The sequence below is a fragment of the Xyrauchen texanus genome, chromosome 4 (genome assembly GCF_025860055.1).
Source record: "Xyrauchen texanus isolate HMW12.3.18 chromosome 4, RBS_HiC_50CHRs, whole genome shotgun sequence".
Taxonomy (NCBI): domain Eukaryota; kingdom Metazoa; phylum Chordata; class Actinopteri; order Cypriniformes; family Catostomidae; genus Xyrauchen; species Xyrauchen texanus.
This window is the reverse complement of record NC_068279.1, coordinates 51,808,741-51,823,803: the sequence shown is the minus strand read 5'-3', so window position 1 is coordinate 51,823,803 and position 15,063 is coordinate 51,808,741. Positions and strand designations below refer to the sequence as shown.

The window sequence follows — 15,063 nt, the reverse complement described above, 5'->3', positions numbered from 1 at the left end:
GCAGTGATTATTTTCAACCCACCGGGAAAACACCCGGTGCTCCAGATGGCCAGTCCACCCCTGAACCAACACAATAAATCAAAACATACATTTTTATCACACACCCCAGTTGTTTTCTTAAAATCCTGAATAAATGAAATGTTAAAACAAATGAAGAATTGTTTCTTTTTCCAATTCACAGAATTCAATTTAAGCCTTTCCAAAGACATATTTGGCTGAATAGATCCTATGCAATATTATGTATGATACTTCTTTATTCTGTTTTTTTCTATGCTTTGTCCCAAGATATACATCCAAATACAGAAGACCAAAAAAAAAAATCTTACTGCAGGAAATGAAAAAGGACAAAGTCTATTCCTTACCTTATTGTTACACTGATTTTTTCAAACATCAACATTTTCAATATAGGCCTATGTTAATAAATATCACTGATGTTGTGTTCCACTGAACAGGAATTTCTTAAAAGTAATATATATAGATCAGTGAATACAACACGTTTTATTGCATCGATCTCTTCATTAAACCACGAGTCACTCAAACTCATCACTACTTGAACTTGCAAGCAGTTGACGCACGCTTGTTGCCAATCCTTTGGATTTTGAGGCATTGAAGTTGCTGGAATTTAAGAGTAAACGGCGCCAATAAACGTAATCCCACAGTAAAACTAATGAAAAAATATGAAAGGATGCATAGTCATATTAATAGTTCATATAGTGTCTATCTTAGATGCGTGAGTGACAATGGACTGTTTTTAATGATTATTTTATGGGGACGTTTTTCTTTAAAGATCTGGCAACGTCTCTCACTGACACGAATATTTACGAACCATTTCCTTTTTCAATTCCGAGTTCAACACTGCGTTGAAAATGCTGCGTACTGTTGTTTTCCGAACTTTTTCGCAAGTTTATCGCATCTCAACATTCAATCATTCAACGATTCCTGCACCAAACACTAACCCAAACGTTTACTACAACAAGGTAGGCTAATGCACAAATACTGAAACTTCGTTTGCAAGATTACATAATGTTTACATAGGTAGCAAGTGAAACATATGTTCTTAAATATGCACTAGCCTAGTTATTTAATGTTGTTACTATAATTAACAACTCGATTAAACGTTTGCAGTTGTTTAACGGCGATAGTCAAGTGTCATTTACAGAGCATTCAAATTAATATTTCGTCAGAACACGCGGATTAAACTTGACTGCTGGTGGAATTTGCCTTCAGGTTCAGGGTCCGTGTACGTTCGATAGTTTCCATTTAAAAGAGTTTTCCATTTAACACTGGACATTTTTTTTTAAATTTGATTTATTTCATTCAAAGAACCAGAAGAAAAATAATTTCATCCCAAGTTTTTGTGTGTTTATTTGTAGTTTACGGCTTGAAAATCTGATTTGAACATGTGGGTGGCCTTTAAAGGCCCCTTATATCCTATTGGTCAACCCGCACTAATATTTTTTTTCTCCATGCAGTATGCCGTGTGTAAGGGTGGTAATTGCAATGTAACTGGAGAATATATCGATATCTTCGTCACGATGCGATACAATTGCGTTTCTTTATTTTTTGGTGTAGGCTATTGGGATTCAAAACTGCCATATTGCGATATTTATCATATTTTACTCACTGTTTTTCATACGTATTCGTAGGAATTCAGAAAACTGTTGCCAAATCAACAATTGATTTATTAAATAAGTATAAAGGTGCCCCAAATAATTTGAAAGTAAGCTATTTATTTGTGATGATAAACAATACTGACCCTCAAATAAGTCTGTTTACATTTGTTATTCACACTGCATGTTGACCTGGAATGGATTCATTAGTGGATCTTTGTTGTTTTCACTTTATTTATGATAGTATAACAACGATTTGTCCTGTATTTAAGATGGTCAGATGGAGTCATGTTGAAATCTTTCCCTATTGCTAATTTAACATTAATATAAATTGGAAAGTTTGCCCACTGTGGGTAAGGAATCGTCTGAAAAGTCCACACATTGTGCTAAAACGTGCAAATACCTCGGAGGGTGTGGTCAGGGACCGTCTGAAAAGTCCATAAATGGTGCAAAAACTGTAGATTTTTTTTCTATATAAATGTTCAGTAAGATCAAACAATGTATGAATGCAATCACAGAGTCATAAAGACAAGTACAGGTAAAGGAAACAAATAAAATAATAATTAAAAAAAAGTATAAAAATACTTAAACCAACCAAAATGTATACATAAGATAAAGACGACAAATAATCAGAAAAATAAAAATATTTTAAACATATAATAATAATATATATAATCCATGGGTCAGGAAAGTTCTAATTTTAGCATATAAGAAAGAATATACAATAATAATACAATATTAATAATGCATTTATTGCTAAAACTGTGGAGGTTAGGGGCCATGATTCTCCCTCCTCCTCCCCCACCCCATTTAAGTGTCCCTTATTTTACAATTTAAAAAGTGGCAATCCTAATTGGAGCTTGACTGTAATGACCATGACGCACAGTACCGGAACAATGAAAACTGTGCTAATGACCAAAAAGCGATCACTTCTGGTAATGTGGACTTTAATGTGCAACATAAATAATGTTTTTTTTTTTTTCCCTGACCAAAATGTAGCCAAACTGGATTTGAAAGAGGAAGGCAGACTTTTAATAGTTTAAGACACATTTATGCTGTCAACAACATTTCCGCATTGTGGATTAAATCATATGGGTACCGTTCTGTCTCTGCGTTAAATCATAATAACTGTGCCATCTAATGTAACAGTTGTAGAAGTTGAAAAATGTAAATAATATAGATTTTTGGCACTTGAGTATTGATAGACCTCTAGTGTGCACTGCAGTAGACTTGTTAACCATGCTGAAAAGCAATTTCTTAGAACAACAAACAGTTTGCCTAAAAATCGATGACCTCATAGGGGGATAGCAGGGGTAAGTTTTAGAATTTTTAATTAAACCCATGTTCTCTTACGAGAGGTTCTCTCGTATTGCGTAAGCTAGCTTACGCTACGGGAAAGATTAATCTTTTCTGAGATATTGAAGCCAAAAAATTATCCTTAATTTTGTATCCATTGTCAACGCAGTGCGGCAGCTGCAGACCTTGAGCGGGCTAGCTAGCGAGCTCATTGGTTGCTCTGCGGCAACTGCTGCAGCCTATAGACGAGCTTGGGCGAACTCGCATCCAATGAGAGGCGTCGCGCGCTCACTGCATCAAAGCCCGCCAAAAGGGCGTGACTAGAGTGCATATAAGCGTAGTTCGTAGGCTGGAACCCTGATTTTCATCTCTTCAGCGAAGCTCTTCGCATCACTGAACTGGAAGCCGCGTCGCCGTTCGAGGGGCATCAAGCAAGCGTGGACAGCGCTCGAAGAAGCCGGCCGTCTTCGCCACCTTCAGCCGTCCTGCGAAGCTACGCCATCCGGCGACGTATCCTTTTAAAAGCAAGCTAGTTCTTAAAGAACTTCACAAAAGAATACGAGTGTCTTTTTAAGATGCCTCGCTCCACTTGCGCCTCATGCCGCGCTCCTCTCAGCACCGGAGACCGCCACATCATCTGGCGCTCTCTGCCTGGGACTGGGGCATGCAGAGCTCGCCCTCGCCAGGCGGATGCGATCTCTGCGAGGAGCTGCCGATGTCGACCCTGCGGGCTCGACTCGGCGCTCAGGACCGAAGCCGCCGCGCCTTCCGTTCAGCCACGCAGAAAAAAGCGCCGCTCTCAAAGGCTGCAGGAAACAGTGGTAGAAGCGATTGCCTCGCCGGAGCCCATCCCTCGAGCATCGCCTTCACCCTCCCCGCCCACCCGGACGCGCAGTTGCCGCCGAGCGGCTGCTGTGCTGCCATCTCGGACGAAGAAGCGGAGGATAAGGGCTGTTCCATCATGGCTTCGGACAGCGAGGAGTGGTCAGGCTCACACGCTCCTCCTCGGCCCAGGAATCCAGCAGGACCCGCGCCGAGTCGAGGGGAACTTACACGCCTCCTCACACAGGCCGTCGACCGCCTCGGGCTCGAGTGGTCACCGCCCCTTGAGCAGGCACCCAACAGACTTGACGGCTGCTTTCTACAGAGCCGCCGCCGCGCAGCACCCGCTACCGGGCCGCTCCCTTCCTGCCGGAACTCCGCCGAGCTTTCCAAATCATGGAACGCCTTTCTCGGCCAGGGTCCGATCCCACGTCTCCACCTCTCTTGCTTCGGTGGACGGCGCCACTGAGAAGGGCTACGCTTCCATCCCTCCGGTCGAGGATGCGGTAGCAGCACACCTTTTGCCCGCCCTCCGCGAGATGGCGGTCTAAACCAGTGCTCCCGTCTAAGGCCTGCAGAACAACTTCCGCCTGTGTTGGCCGCGCCTATTCCACCGCCGGCCAAGCTGCATCTGCTCTGCACTCTATGGCCGTCCTACAGATCCTCCAAGCGGACCTTCTGCGGGAGTGGGATGAGGAAAGCAGGCATCCAGAGGCGGTTGCAGACATACGAAGAGCTACGGACCTCGCCCTCCGCGCTACCAAAGCTGCAGCCCAAGCTATAGGGAAGTGCATGGCCGCGCTGACTGTGACCGAGAGACATCTGTGGCTAACGCTAGCCGACATGGGAGAAGCAGAGCTCTACGTTCCTCAACGCACCGCTCTCTCCATCCGGTCTCTTCGGCTCCGCGGTGAGTGGTATCATTGACCGGTTTTCAGAGGTCCAAAAAGCCACACAAGCCATGAATCTCTTTCTGCCTCGTCGCGTTAGCTCCTCTGCAGGCCGCCCACGTGAGCCTCCTGCACAAGCCTCTTCACAGCGCCCAGCTCAACAAAGCCAGACTTCTCAGCGTCGACAGGGCGGCCGCCCTCGATCGCGCTCAGACAGCCGCCGCAGACTGCCGCCCCCCGCGGGCCTCGGACTAGAATTGCGCTGAAACCTGAACAACCGAAGTCCTCCTAGCTTTGTTGACAAAACGACGGATCAGTCCCGCTGCGGCCGGACCACCGTCAAAGCTTCGCCCCCTGTCAGTCCCCTTCCTTCAGGCTACTACAGTGGTAGATTCAGCAGCCAACAAGCCGGTGTTAACGCCCGCTTGCCTGCGCTCAAACGCCGTTTTCACGGCGACCCAAATAAATCTGGTTAAGAGCAAGCATGCCATATGTGTAGAAAATGTGCCCACAACCCAGTGTTCACATCTACACACAAGCATTACACATCCTGTGTCCATACCAGAGAGCAAACATGTCTTATGTGTAGAAAATGTGCCCACAATCCAGTGTTCACCTCTACACACAAGCATTACACATCCCGTGGCCCTATCACGGCACACTCACATAAAGCGGTACGAACCGCTCGAGTGTTAGGGTTAATAAACGCACCCACGAATCCGTGCGCGTGCCCATTCTCTGGCCGCTCTGTCACACGACCAGCCTTATGTGTAGAAAATGTGCCCACAATCCAGTGTTCACCTCTACACACAAGCATTACACGTTCCGTGTCCCCATCAGAGCACACTCAAAAGCGGTTTCGAACCACTCGAGTGTTAGTCAATAAATGCGCTCACGAATACGTGCGCGCGCCCATTCTCTGCCCGCTCTGTCACACGGCCAGCAAGCACTTCTCTGTATGTAAGTCCCGTGCCCGTGACTATGCTTGCATATCACTTAACAGACGTGACTCTTTCCCCATTCACCTCAATCGGGAAGTCACTCACAGAACAGCCTGTCCATGCTGTCTGCGAGCAGTCCAGCATAAGCACAGTAAGCGCGCTCACACATTCTGTTCAGCGCGCTGTGTGCGGCAATCAGAGAGATTTGGCCACTCACCCTCTAACATTATGCTTCAAAGCGTGGGAAGATATCCCAGGGATATCCGAATGGGTGTTAAGCACAATAAAACAGGGCTATTTACTACAGTTCGATCGCCGTCCTCCTCGCTTCAGAGCGCGGCTCGAAACGACTGTGAACACGGAAGCAGCGTGCATGCTTCGTTCAGAAATAGCAAACCTTCTGTGCAAAAGGGCCATAGAGAGAGTGCCGCCTCCCCTGAGCGAGTCAGGGTTTTACAGCCATTATTTTCTTGTCCCCAAGAAAGACGGCGGCCTCAGACCAATATTAGACCAATACCGTTCAAAATGCTTACAACCAGCAAACTCCTCGCGCATGTGCGCCAGGGGGACTGGTTTATTTCTCTCGATCTGAAAGATGCATACTTTCAGATTCAGATAAATCCCCGTCACAGGCCATTCTTGAGATTCGCCTTCGACGGCCAGGCTTATCGATACACCGTCCTTCCGTTCGGCCTGTCCTTAGCACCCCGTACTTTCACGAAGTGCATGGACGCGGCGCTCGCACCCCTGCGGAGTCAGGATTTGCGAATTCTGAACTATTTGGACGATTGGCTGATTTTGGCACAATCACATACGGAGCTTCTGTCTCACAGGACAGTTCTCCTCGGTCATCTGAAAAGTTTGGGCCTTGCAGTCAGTTGGACCAAGAGCTCACTACAGCCCAGTCAGACAATCTCCTTCCTTGGAATAGAACTAGACTCAGTGGCAATGACGGCTCGCTTATCTACAAAGTGCGCGCGCCGTGTGCAGCGACTAGCCGCGTCATTTCAGATGAACAGCCTCACACCTCTGAAGAAATTTCAGAGAGTGCTAGGCTACATGGCCTCAGCCGCAGCAGTACTTCAACTGGGTTTACTGCGCATGCGCCCGCTTCAGCATTGGCTAAACACCCGCGCGTCTCGCCGGGCTTGGGCCACAGGCCACCAGTCAATCAGAGTGACTCAGACCTGTATTTCAGCTCTGCAGCCCTGGACAGTGGCCGAGTGTTATCAGCGGGGAGTGATGATGGGAGCTGTATCTCGCCGAAAAGTCATCTCGACAGACGTGTCCAACACGGGTTGGGGCGCGGTCTGCGAGGGCTCTCCGGTTTTTGGCCTATGGTCAGTTCAGGAAAAGCTCCTTCACATAAATTGTCTGGAAATGATAGCGGTCGAGCACGCCGCGTGCGCTTCCTCCCGATCATTCAGGGTCACCACGCCCTGGTCCGCTCGGACAACAGGTCTGTGGTATCCTATCTAAACCGTCAGGGCGGTGTCAGATCCAGAAACCTCTTCCATCTGACCAAACGCATACTGAGTTGGTCCCAGCGCCACCTGCGCCGCTGAGGGCGACGCGACGTGCCAGGCCACCTGAACGACGGCCCAGACAGACTGTCCAGAGACAATATTCCCCAGGGAATGGTCCCTGCACGCTCAAACAGTCCAGACGTTATGGCGCATATTCGGCAGAGCAGAGATAGACCTCTTTAGCGCCAGAAGAGAACTCTCACTGCCCAATATTTTTCTCGAAAAGCGAGGACGCGCTGGCCCAGGACTGGCCCAACCGCCCGCTTTACGTCTTCCCTCCCGTCTCGCTATTGCCACAGGTAATGCAGAGGATCAGGGAAACGTGCCACTCGGTGCTCCTCATAGCCCCGCGCTGGTAGAATCAAACATGGTTCCCAGAGCTTACGCAGCTGTCACTGACAGCGCCGTGGCCCATCCCAGTGAGAGCAGATCTCTTCTCGCAAGCTCGCGGAATGATCTGGCATCCCCACCCAGAGCGCTGGGCGCTACACGCGTGGGTGATCAACGACTACCCGTCGCTTTGCCAGAAGGAGTAATAAACACCATCATACACGCTAGAGCCCCCTCCACGAGAAGACTCTATGCGTCAAAATGGTCTGTGTTTTCAAAATGGTGCACCGACAGAGACCTGGACCCACGGACATGTGGGGTGTTGCCGCTGCTCGTGTTTTTACAAGAGCTGCTGGATAAGGGCAGATCCCCATCCACGCTCAAAGTGTACGTGGCGGCCGTCGCGGAACCCCTGCACGGCCAGTCACAGGGTAAAAACGAGCTGGTCATCCGCTTCCTCAGGGGAGCTAGAAGGATGAACCCTCCGCGCCCCATCGGTTCCTATCTGGGACCTTTCTATAGTTCTCGAAGCTATGAAAGCCCCCCCTTTTGAACCGCTTCTATCCGTGGATGTGAAACACCTCTCATTTAAAACCGTTTTTCTAACTGCCCTATCATCAGTTAAACGGGTGGGAGACCTGTCAGCGCTGCGTGTCTTGAGTTTGGACCAAGTGACTCCAAGGTCATTTTAAAGCCTAGACACGGCTACGTCCCCAAGGTGGTCGGTACTCCTTTCAGAGCACAGATCATTTCCTTGTCGGCGCTACCAGCATCTGATAGCGAACGCGACGCCAATCTCCTTTGCCCAGTCAGAGCACTGAGATTGTATACTGCGCGCTCCGCATCTTTCAGAAGCTCCGAGCAGCTTTTCGTTTCGTTCGGAGGGCGCACCAAAGGTCTCGCCGCCTCGAAACAGACACTGTCCAGATGGATAGTGGACACTATTGCTGCCGCGTACGCGTCAAAAGACCTACCATGCCCGCTAGGCATTAAGGCTCACTCCACTAGAGGCATGGCCTCCTCGTGGGCATGGTCCAGCGGGATTTCCATTCACGACATACGTGTGGCAGCGGGCTGGGCTTCCCCCTCCACCTTTGTCAGATTTTACAATCTGGAAGTACCCGCTCTGCAGGCTAAACTGCTAGCGGTTTAATACGCTACAGCTCCCCTGGTGAGCTGCATTAATGGGACACAGTCCACACAGACCGGCACCGCCGCTCTGTCTATGTGCGTATGTACTACACACACACTGGCCCACACTCTTGCAGGCCAAATATTAATTCCCCACTCACAAGGGCTCCCCTGGGTCCCCCTTAATTCCCTGGGGCTCATGCAGTGGATGCTTGGCGCGCATGGCGTTGACAAAGGGTTCCCGTAGCGTAAGCTAGCTTAGGCAATACGAAAGAACCTCTCGTAAGAGAACGAATCGGTTACTAATGTAACCTCGGTTCTCTCTAGATGAGGGAACGAGTATTGCGTAACCGGCCGTGCTCGCGCCACGAGCGATTTTTTTTTTTTTTTTTTTTTTTTTTTCACTTCATTCAATGAAAACCAGGGTTCCAGCCTACGAACTACGCTTATATGCACTCTAGTCACGCCCTTTTTGGCGGGCTTTGATGCAGTGAGCGCGCGGACGCCTCTCATTGGATGCGAGTTCGCCCAAGCTCGTCTATAGGCTGCAGCAGTTGCCGCAGAGCAACCAATGAGCTCGCTAGCTAGCCCGCTCAAGGTCTGCAGCTGCCACACTGCGTTGACAATGGATACAAAATTAAGGATAATTTTTTGGCTTCAATATCTCAGAAAAGATGAATCTTTCCCGTAGCGTAAGCTAGCTTACGCAATACTCGTTCCCTCATCTAGAGAGAACCGAGGTTACGTTAGTAACCGATTCATTTTAGAAAATCAGCTTTGTGTAGCAAATTTTTTTTATAAAAAAAATGTTTCTCTACATTTGCAACAAAATACTGATGTTTGCTTACTGCATTATCAAACAAACAAGTAGCCAGCATGGCTGTAACCTCCTATGAGGTCACTGAGGTCTGGGCCTTGGTCAATTTTTCCAATATGTGAGCAATATTTACTATATGTGAGCAATTTTTTTTAGCAATAACAACACGGTATTGCAGTACATTCTGTTTTTTGTTCTGTTCTTGGTGTTCAATAAAAAATAAAAAATAAAAGTTGATTGTTTCCTTGTATTTAATTAGCATTAAATGTGCTTTAACAGCGTTTGCTTCAGATAAAGAAGTTAGAGATCAGTTAAAGCGGTGGATTTATTAGCCATACTCGCTAACATAGCCAGCATCTGCAGTTTTTTCTCTCTCAATTGATTGGACTATTGATTGATTCTTATGTTTAATTTATAATTGTCTATACCATAGTATGTTGTCTTCTAAAAAAATGTAAACTCCATATTTAAAAATATATAAATAGATGTTACATTATCACTGTTAAAGGAGACAATAAATAGATTACAAATAAAAAGTTAAACGATCGTAACAAATAAGCATCCCAGGAAACGAACTACAAACAATAAAAGAACATCACTTATAATGTTAATTGTGTAAAAGCAAAACAAATTTAACAGATTGATTCTTAAGAGTAGGTGCTGATAACCTGGTTATATCCTACTCTACTCGAGGCAGAGAAACAGCAGGAGAAAGCTGTTGTTGTTGCTGCTGCTGACCCTGAGCTGCCTGAATATGACCGAAGCTTTGAGTCAGAACACTAATAAGATTCGTCACGACATCTGGATATTCTCTCTGCTAAATGTGACATGGCAAATCATTAGACGAGATGACCTAGATACACGTACATTTACTGTGAGCATTGTAAGAACTTAAGTAGCTTGTGAACAGGTTCGTTGAGCAATGGAGGAGTCAGGAGACAGCGAAGCAGGTTTGAAATCAGCACTTTAATTTCTTTCACGAACATACGATGGTCACCGCCGTAGAAATGTAAACATAAACAAAACAATATCACACTCAATCTGTGGAGCTTTCTGGATCCACTCTCTCTCTCTCCCTCTCGACACTTGGCGTCCCTTTACATGTCTTTCTCCGTATCACTACAAGACACAGGTGTTAGAGATAATTACAAACCAGGTGACAAGCCTTACCGCTCTCTCTCTCCCACAGACTGACACACGACCACGCCCCCCATGCCACATAGCTGTATAAAGAATATAGGGGATGTGAACATTTTATATTTCAAAACTTTATTTTTAAAGACAGAACACATGCACCTTTGTTACGATCGTTTAACTTTTTATTTGTAATCTATTTATTGTCTCCTTTAACAGTGATAATGTTACATCTAAATATGTTTACATTTTTTTTTAGAAGACAACATACTATGGTATAGACAATTATAATCTATAAAATAAACATAAGAATCAATCAATAGTCCAATCAATTGAGAGAGAAAAAACTGCAGATGCTGGCTATGTTAGCGAGTATGGCTAATAAATCCACCGCTTTAACTGATCTCTAACTTCTTTATCTGAAGCAAATGCTGTTAAAGCACATTTAATGCTAATTAAATAAAAGGAAACAATTAACTTTATATACCTGAGATCCACCTGCATGCCTGTGCTCGGCCATGATGTTTGATCCGTGTCTCAAGCTAATGACGTAACTTCCAGAGAGGCATCACTGAGCCCGTTGTACACGCCCCAATCCCCTCCACCCCCACGTCAAAACAGTGCCATAAAGTGAAACGCATAGAAAAGTGAAGCGCAAAGGCAAAACGGTATCACGAGCTCACACGTGATGGAAATGCAGATTAAAAGGAGCATTGCAAAATAATTAGTAGGCATTGCAAAGAAAAAGATGTGTGGCAAAATCATTGCTGCCTAAAAATCTGTTGCAGAGATAAAAAAGGATAAAAGATCTTTAAATTATTTTACAAGAGTCATTGATTTTTGCAATTAATTACATCTTGGTTTTTGCTATATTTTATTTATATTTTGCAATTCTTTATTTTTGTTTGCAAAACTTTCTTATTTTCTCTCGATACTTTATTTTACGTTTGTGATACTTAATTTTTGTTTAAAATTTTTTTTTTTGTTTGCTCAATACTTTTTTTGTTTTGCAATACTTTATATTTTTGCAAATATATGTGGCATGGAATTGATCCCATAGATCTCAGTCTCCGAAAGGCACAGGTATCATAATAATATCGCAGAATACAAGATGGGGTATATTTCAAACATCTTTATTAAATTATTGCTGAGCAAACAGTATTAACACTAACACCCGTAGAGTCCAGAAACATGCGCTCTTCATTCTCCTGTCATTTGTTTACCTCACAAGAGAGCGTGTCGCCCTTATTACACTCCCCGTGGAAACAAGTTAAAGCAGACTAATATTACCAACATCCAACTAAATGAAAAGGAAGGAACATACATATAATCTATATCAAATATTTTGTTACTATAATATAATGCATTGCTAAATTAAGTATAATTAATAAAAATAATTCAATTAAATGGTGACAAACTAACCAAAATTTTCACTTGAAATGTAATTACACCAATGGGTTATCAGTTCAACTTCAGTTTGATATTAAGCCTCATTCTTTAGGACTATCTTATATACAGTAAAGAATAGGTTGCATAAGCCAACTAGTTTTTAAGGCCTAGAATAAAGAGTTACAATTATATTTTGTTTATACTGAATTATTCAATCAACCAACATTAATTTTGACAGCAACAACTACGGTTGGGGACAGCGATCCAGAGGGAAACAGGGAAATTTAGTTAACTGTGACATTGAGCAGAAAGCTTACATATAACCTGTTTTGACAGCTGCTGATAAAAAGTTAAATGATCAGCATCGATTGATGAGATGAAAATTGGAGGTTGGTGTCAGATTTTAAAATCCTGATCGGAGCATCCCTAATATTCAAGTTGACTGTGTTTCAAAAACTAATGTTGATGATTAGTGGGCTGAGATCCTGTCACAAAATGGACAAAAACAGGTACACGATGGATGGTAACATTTGGATAGGAAGAAGACTTTTTCACTGTTTATATATTTATTTGTTTGTGGTTGAACTGAAAAAAGGTCTCCGTTTGGTTCTTTTTAAGAGGGCTCAAATGTGAAATCCCCAGCAGCCTTTTTGCAGTTGAACATGTGGGAAACATTACCATCATAATCGCAGTTTAAATCGCAGTGTTTTTGAAATAATCACAATATGACTTTTCCTCAAAATCGTGCAGCCCTATCTTAAATACTGTTGCCATGGTGACATATTAATTGTTGTTATTCCTTTCTTCCAATACTTGAGTGTTTTTGAGGCACTGGCCATTAGATCTGGGCAAAAGTTCACACATTGCAAATTGGTGCATATCTAGTTCTCATCAAGCCGGACAACTTTCATAATTATAGTCATTAGGTCCGCCCAATAGGAAGTCAGCTAATGTGCCCTGCCCCTTCCCTCAAATCCATCCAGTAGGATTTTAGTGCTGTGTGAATTGGCAAGAAATATTTTTTTTTCAAGACCCCAATCCCATTGCAAAATGCCCTTCATTTAATACCATGTTTGATATGGCTTAACATTTTCATGGACTTTCAAATCCTGTGACAGGCAAAACTTTCCATTTTATTCAAATTTCATGGCATTTGACATTTCATATGCAGAAAATGTCAATAAATCAGTATAGCATTTTTATAAGCTGAATTCTAAATCTGTTGTCTATCATGGCACACTGAAATATATACCTTCTTTTTATAGATCTTCATTAATAATGAGTGGCATGATGCAGTAAGCAAGAAAACTTTTCCAACCATCAATCCAGCTACTGTTGAAGTTATCAGCCAAGTGGCAGAGGGGGATAAGGTAGGTGTTTGTCAACTGAACATTTTATCAACATTTTAAAAACTATCTAACATCCCTTCAGAAAGATGCTTATCCTAGTACATTTCATTCTAACTTTTCAGAAACATTGTCTTGGTGACATTTTCATTTTGATTACACACCCACTCATGTTGTTCTAACAATGCACATTAAGCACCAGTATTATGAAACTGGTAGCCTAACAGGCAGCCAGAGTTAGTGATGACAGTATTGGGTGTATAGAGCTGATTTTCTGGATCTAGAAAGAACTCTAGCTGCTGAATTTGAACCAGCTGAAGCTTGTTTATTTAGACTGCAGGACATTCACCTAATAGTGAATTACAATAATCTATCCTTAAGGTCATGAATGCATGAACATGCTTTTCTGCCTCAGAAGTAGAGAGCATGTTTCGTAGTTTAGCAATATTTGTAAGGTGAAACGATGCTGTTCTAAAAACATTTGAAATGTGATTGATATCAAACCTGACACCCAGGTCCTTAACTGTAGTGTAGAAGATCACATACAGTACATGCATTGAGGTTATATTTTACTATCTTCTGTTTAGAATTTTTTGTTACAATAAGTATTACCAAAAATTAATATTCATTTTGGCAAAATATTGTCTTCCAGTCTTTGATATTAATGCACACTAATAATGAGAAAAATTGGGAAATTTCATCTGGTCTGGAGGAAGTATAGAGTATAGAGGAGGGCGTGGCCCGGCCGTGATTTGAGCATAGCCCTGGCACAAAATGACCAGCTAACATAATTTCACTAATCATATCAGCAGCACCTGGGAAAGTGTGAACGTGTACTAGTCAGGTGAAATCACTCTATCATTCGGATTAGATTAGAAGAGCAGACTGATTGCTATAGATTGCTCAAAAGGCGAGTTGACAAGCAGAAGCCCACAAATTGTGATAAACTCCGAGCACTAATAAGGCAAGAATGGATCGCCATCAGTCAGGATTTGGCCCAGAAGCTGATATCCAGCATGCTAGAGCGAATTGCAGTGGTTATGAAGAACAAGGGTCAACACTGTAAATATTGACTCTTTGCATATTGAGTGTTATTGCCAATAAAAGCCTTTTAAAACTTATGAAATGTATATAATTGTTTTCCAGTATACCATAGAAACATGTGAAAACAATTATCTACAAATACTGAAGCAGCAAATTTTGCAAAACACAAAATTTAAGTCACTGCCTATACTTTTTGCCACGGCTGTACACAAAGTTAACTGTGCCTTTAAGCAACTTGGAAAATTCCAGAAAATGATGTCATGCATTTAGACAATTAGCTTCTGATAGGAGGTGTAATGAATTGGAGGTGTACCTGTTGATATATTTTAAGGCCTACTTTGCTTGATCAGCCAAGATCTCATAAAAAAAATTATGGACCTCCACAAGTCTGGTTCATCTATTGGAGCAAAATATAATTTGTAATATGTTCATGAGTCAATAACAAAATATTAATTGGGAAAAAAAATAAATGCTATTTTGCTCCTGTAAAGCTTGGGGACGTTACTGGCAAGTGTAAAGCACCATGGATTTTTATTTAACAAGCTTTACAACAATTTTCAAGAATGATAAATACAAAACATTCCATACAGTTTAAAAAACCATTGAGCATAAACAAAATAAAGCCAAAAGCTTATTTCCATTGTGGTCCTCAATGTAATTAAAAAGATGGAGGCATATGTGCAGAAAAACTAACAAAAACTATAGATAATTACTAAATATTAAAACCAAATTTCATAAAGTCAACATTCACTTACAAAAAAGGCATCTTTTAACAGCTGTTTATATA

General features: G+C 43.2%; 1 protein-coding gene across 1 annotated transcript in view; it reads left to right on the top strand.

The window, feature by feature from the left end:
- Positions 1–805: 805 nt before the first annotated feature.
- The window catches only part of LOC127643020 (aldehyde dehydrogenase, mitochondrial-like), a 97,538-nt gene continuing 83,280 nt past the window's right edge, over positions 806–15,063 (top strand). Inside the window, exons 1-2 of the mRNA XM_052125546.1 lie at positions 806–977; positions 13,152–13,256. Coding sequence (XP_051981506.1) covers positions 867–977; positions 13,152–13,256 — 216 coding nt within the window. The 5' untranslated portion in view covers positions 806–866. The remainder of the gene's footprint in view (positions 978–13,151; positions 13,257–15,063) is intronic.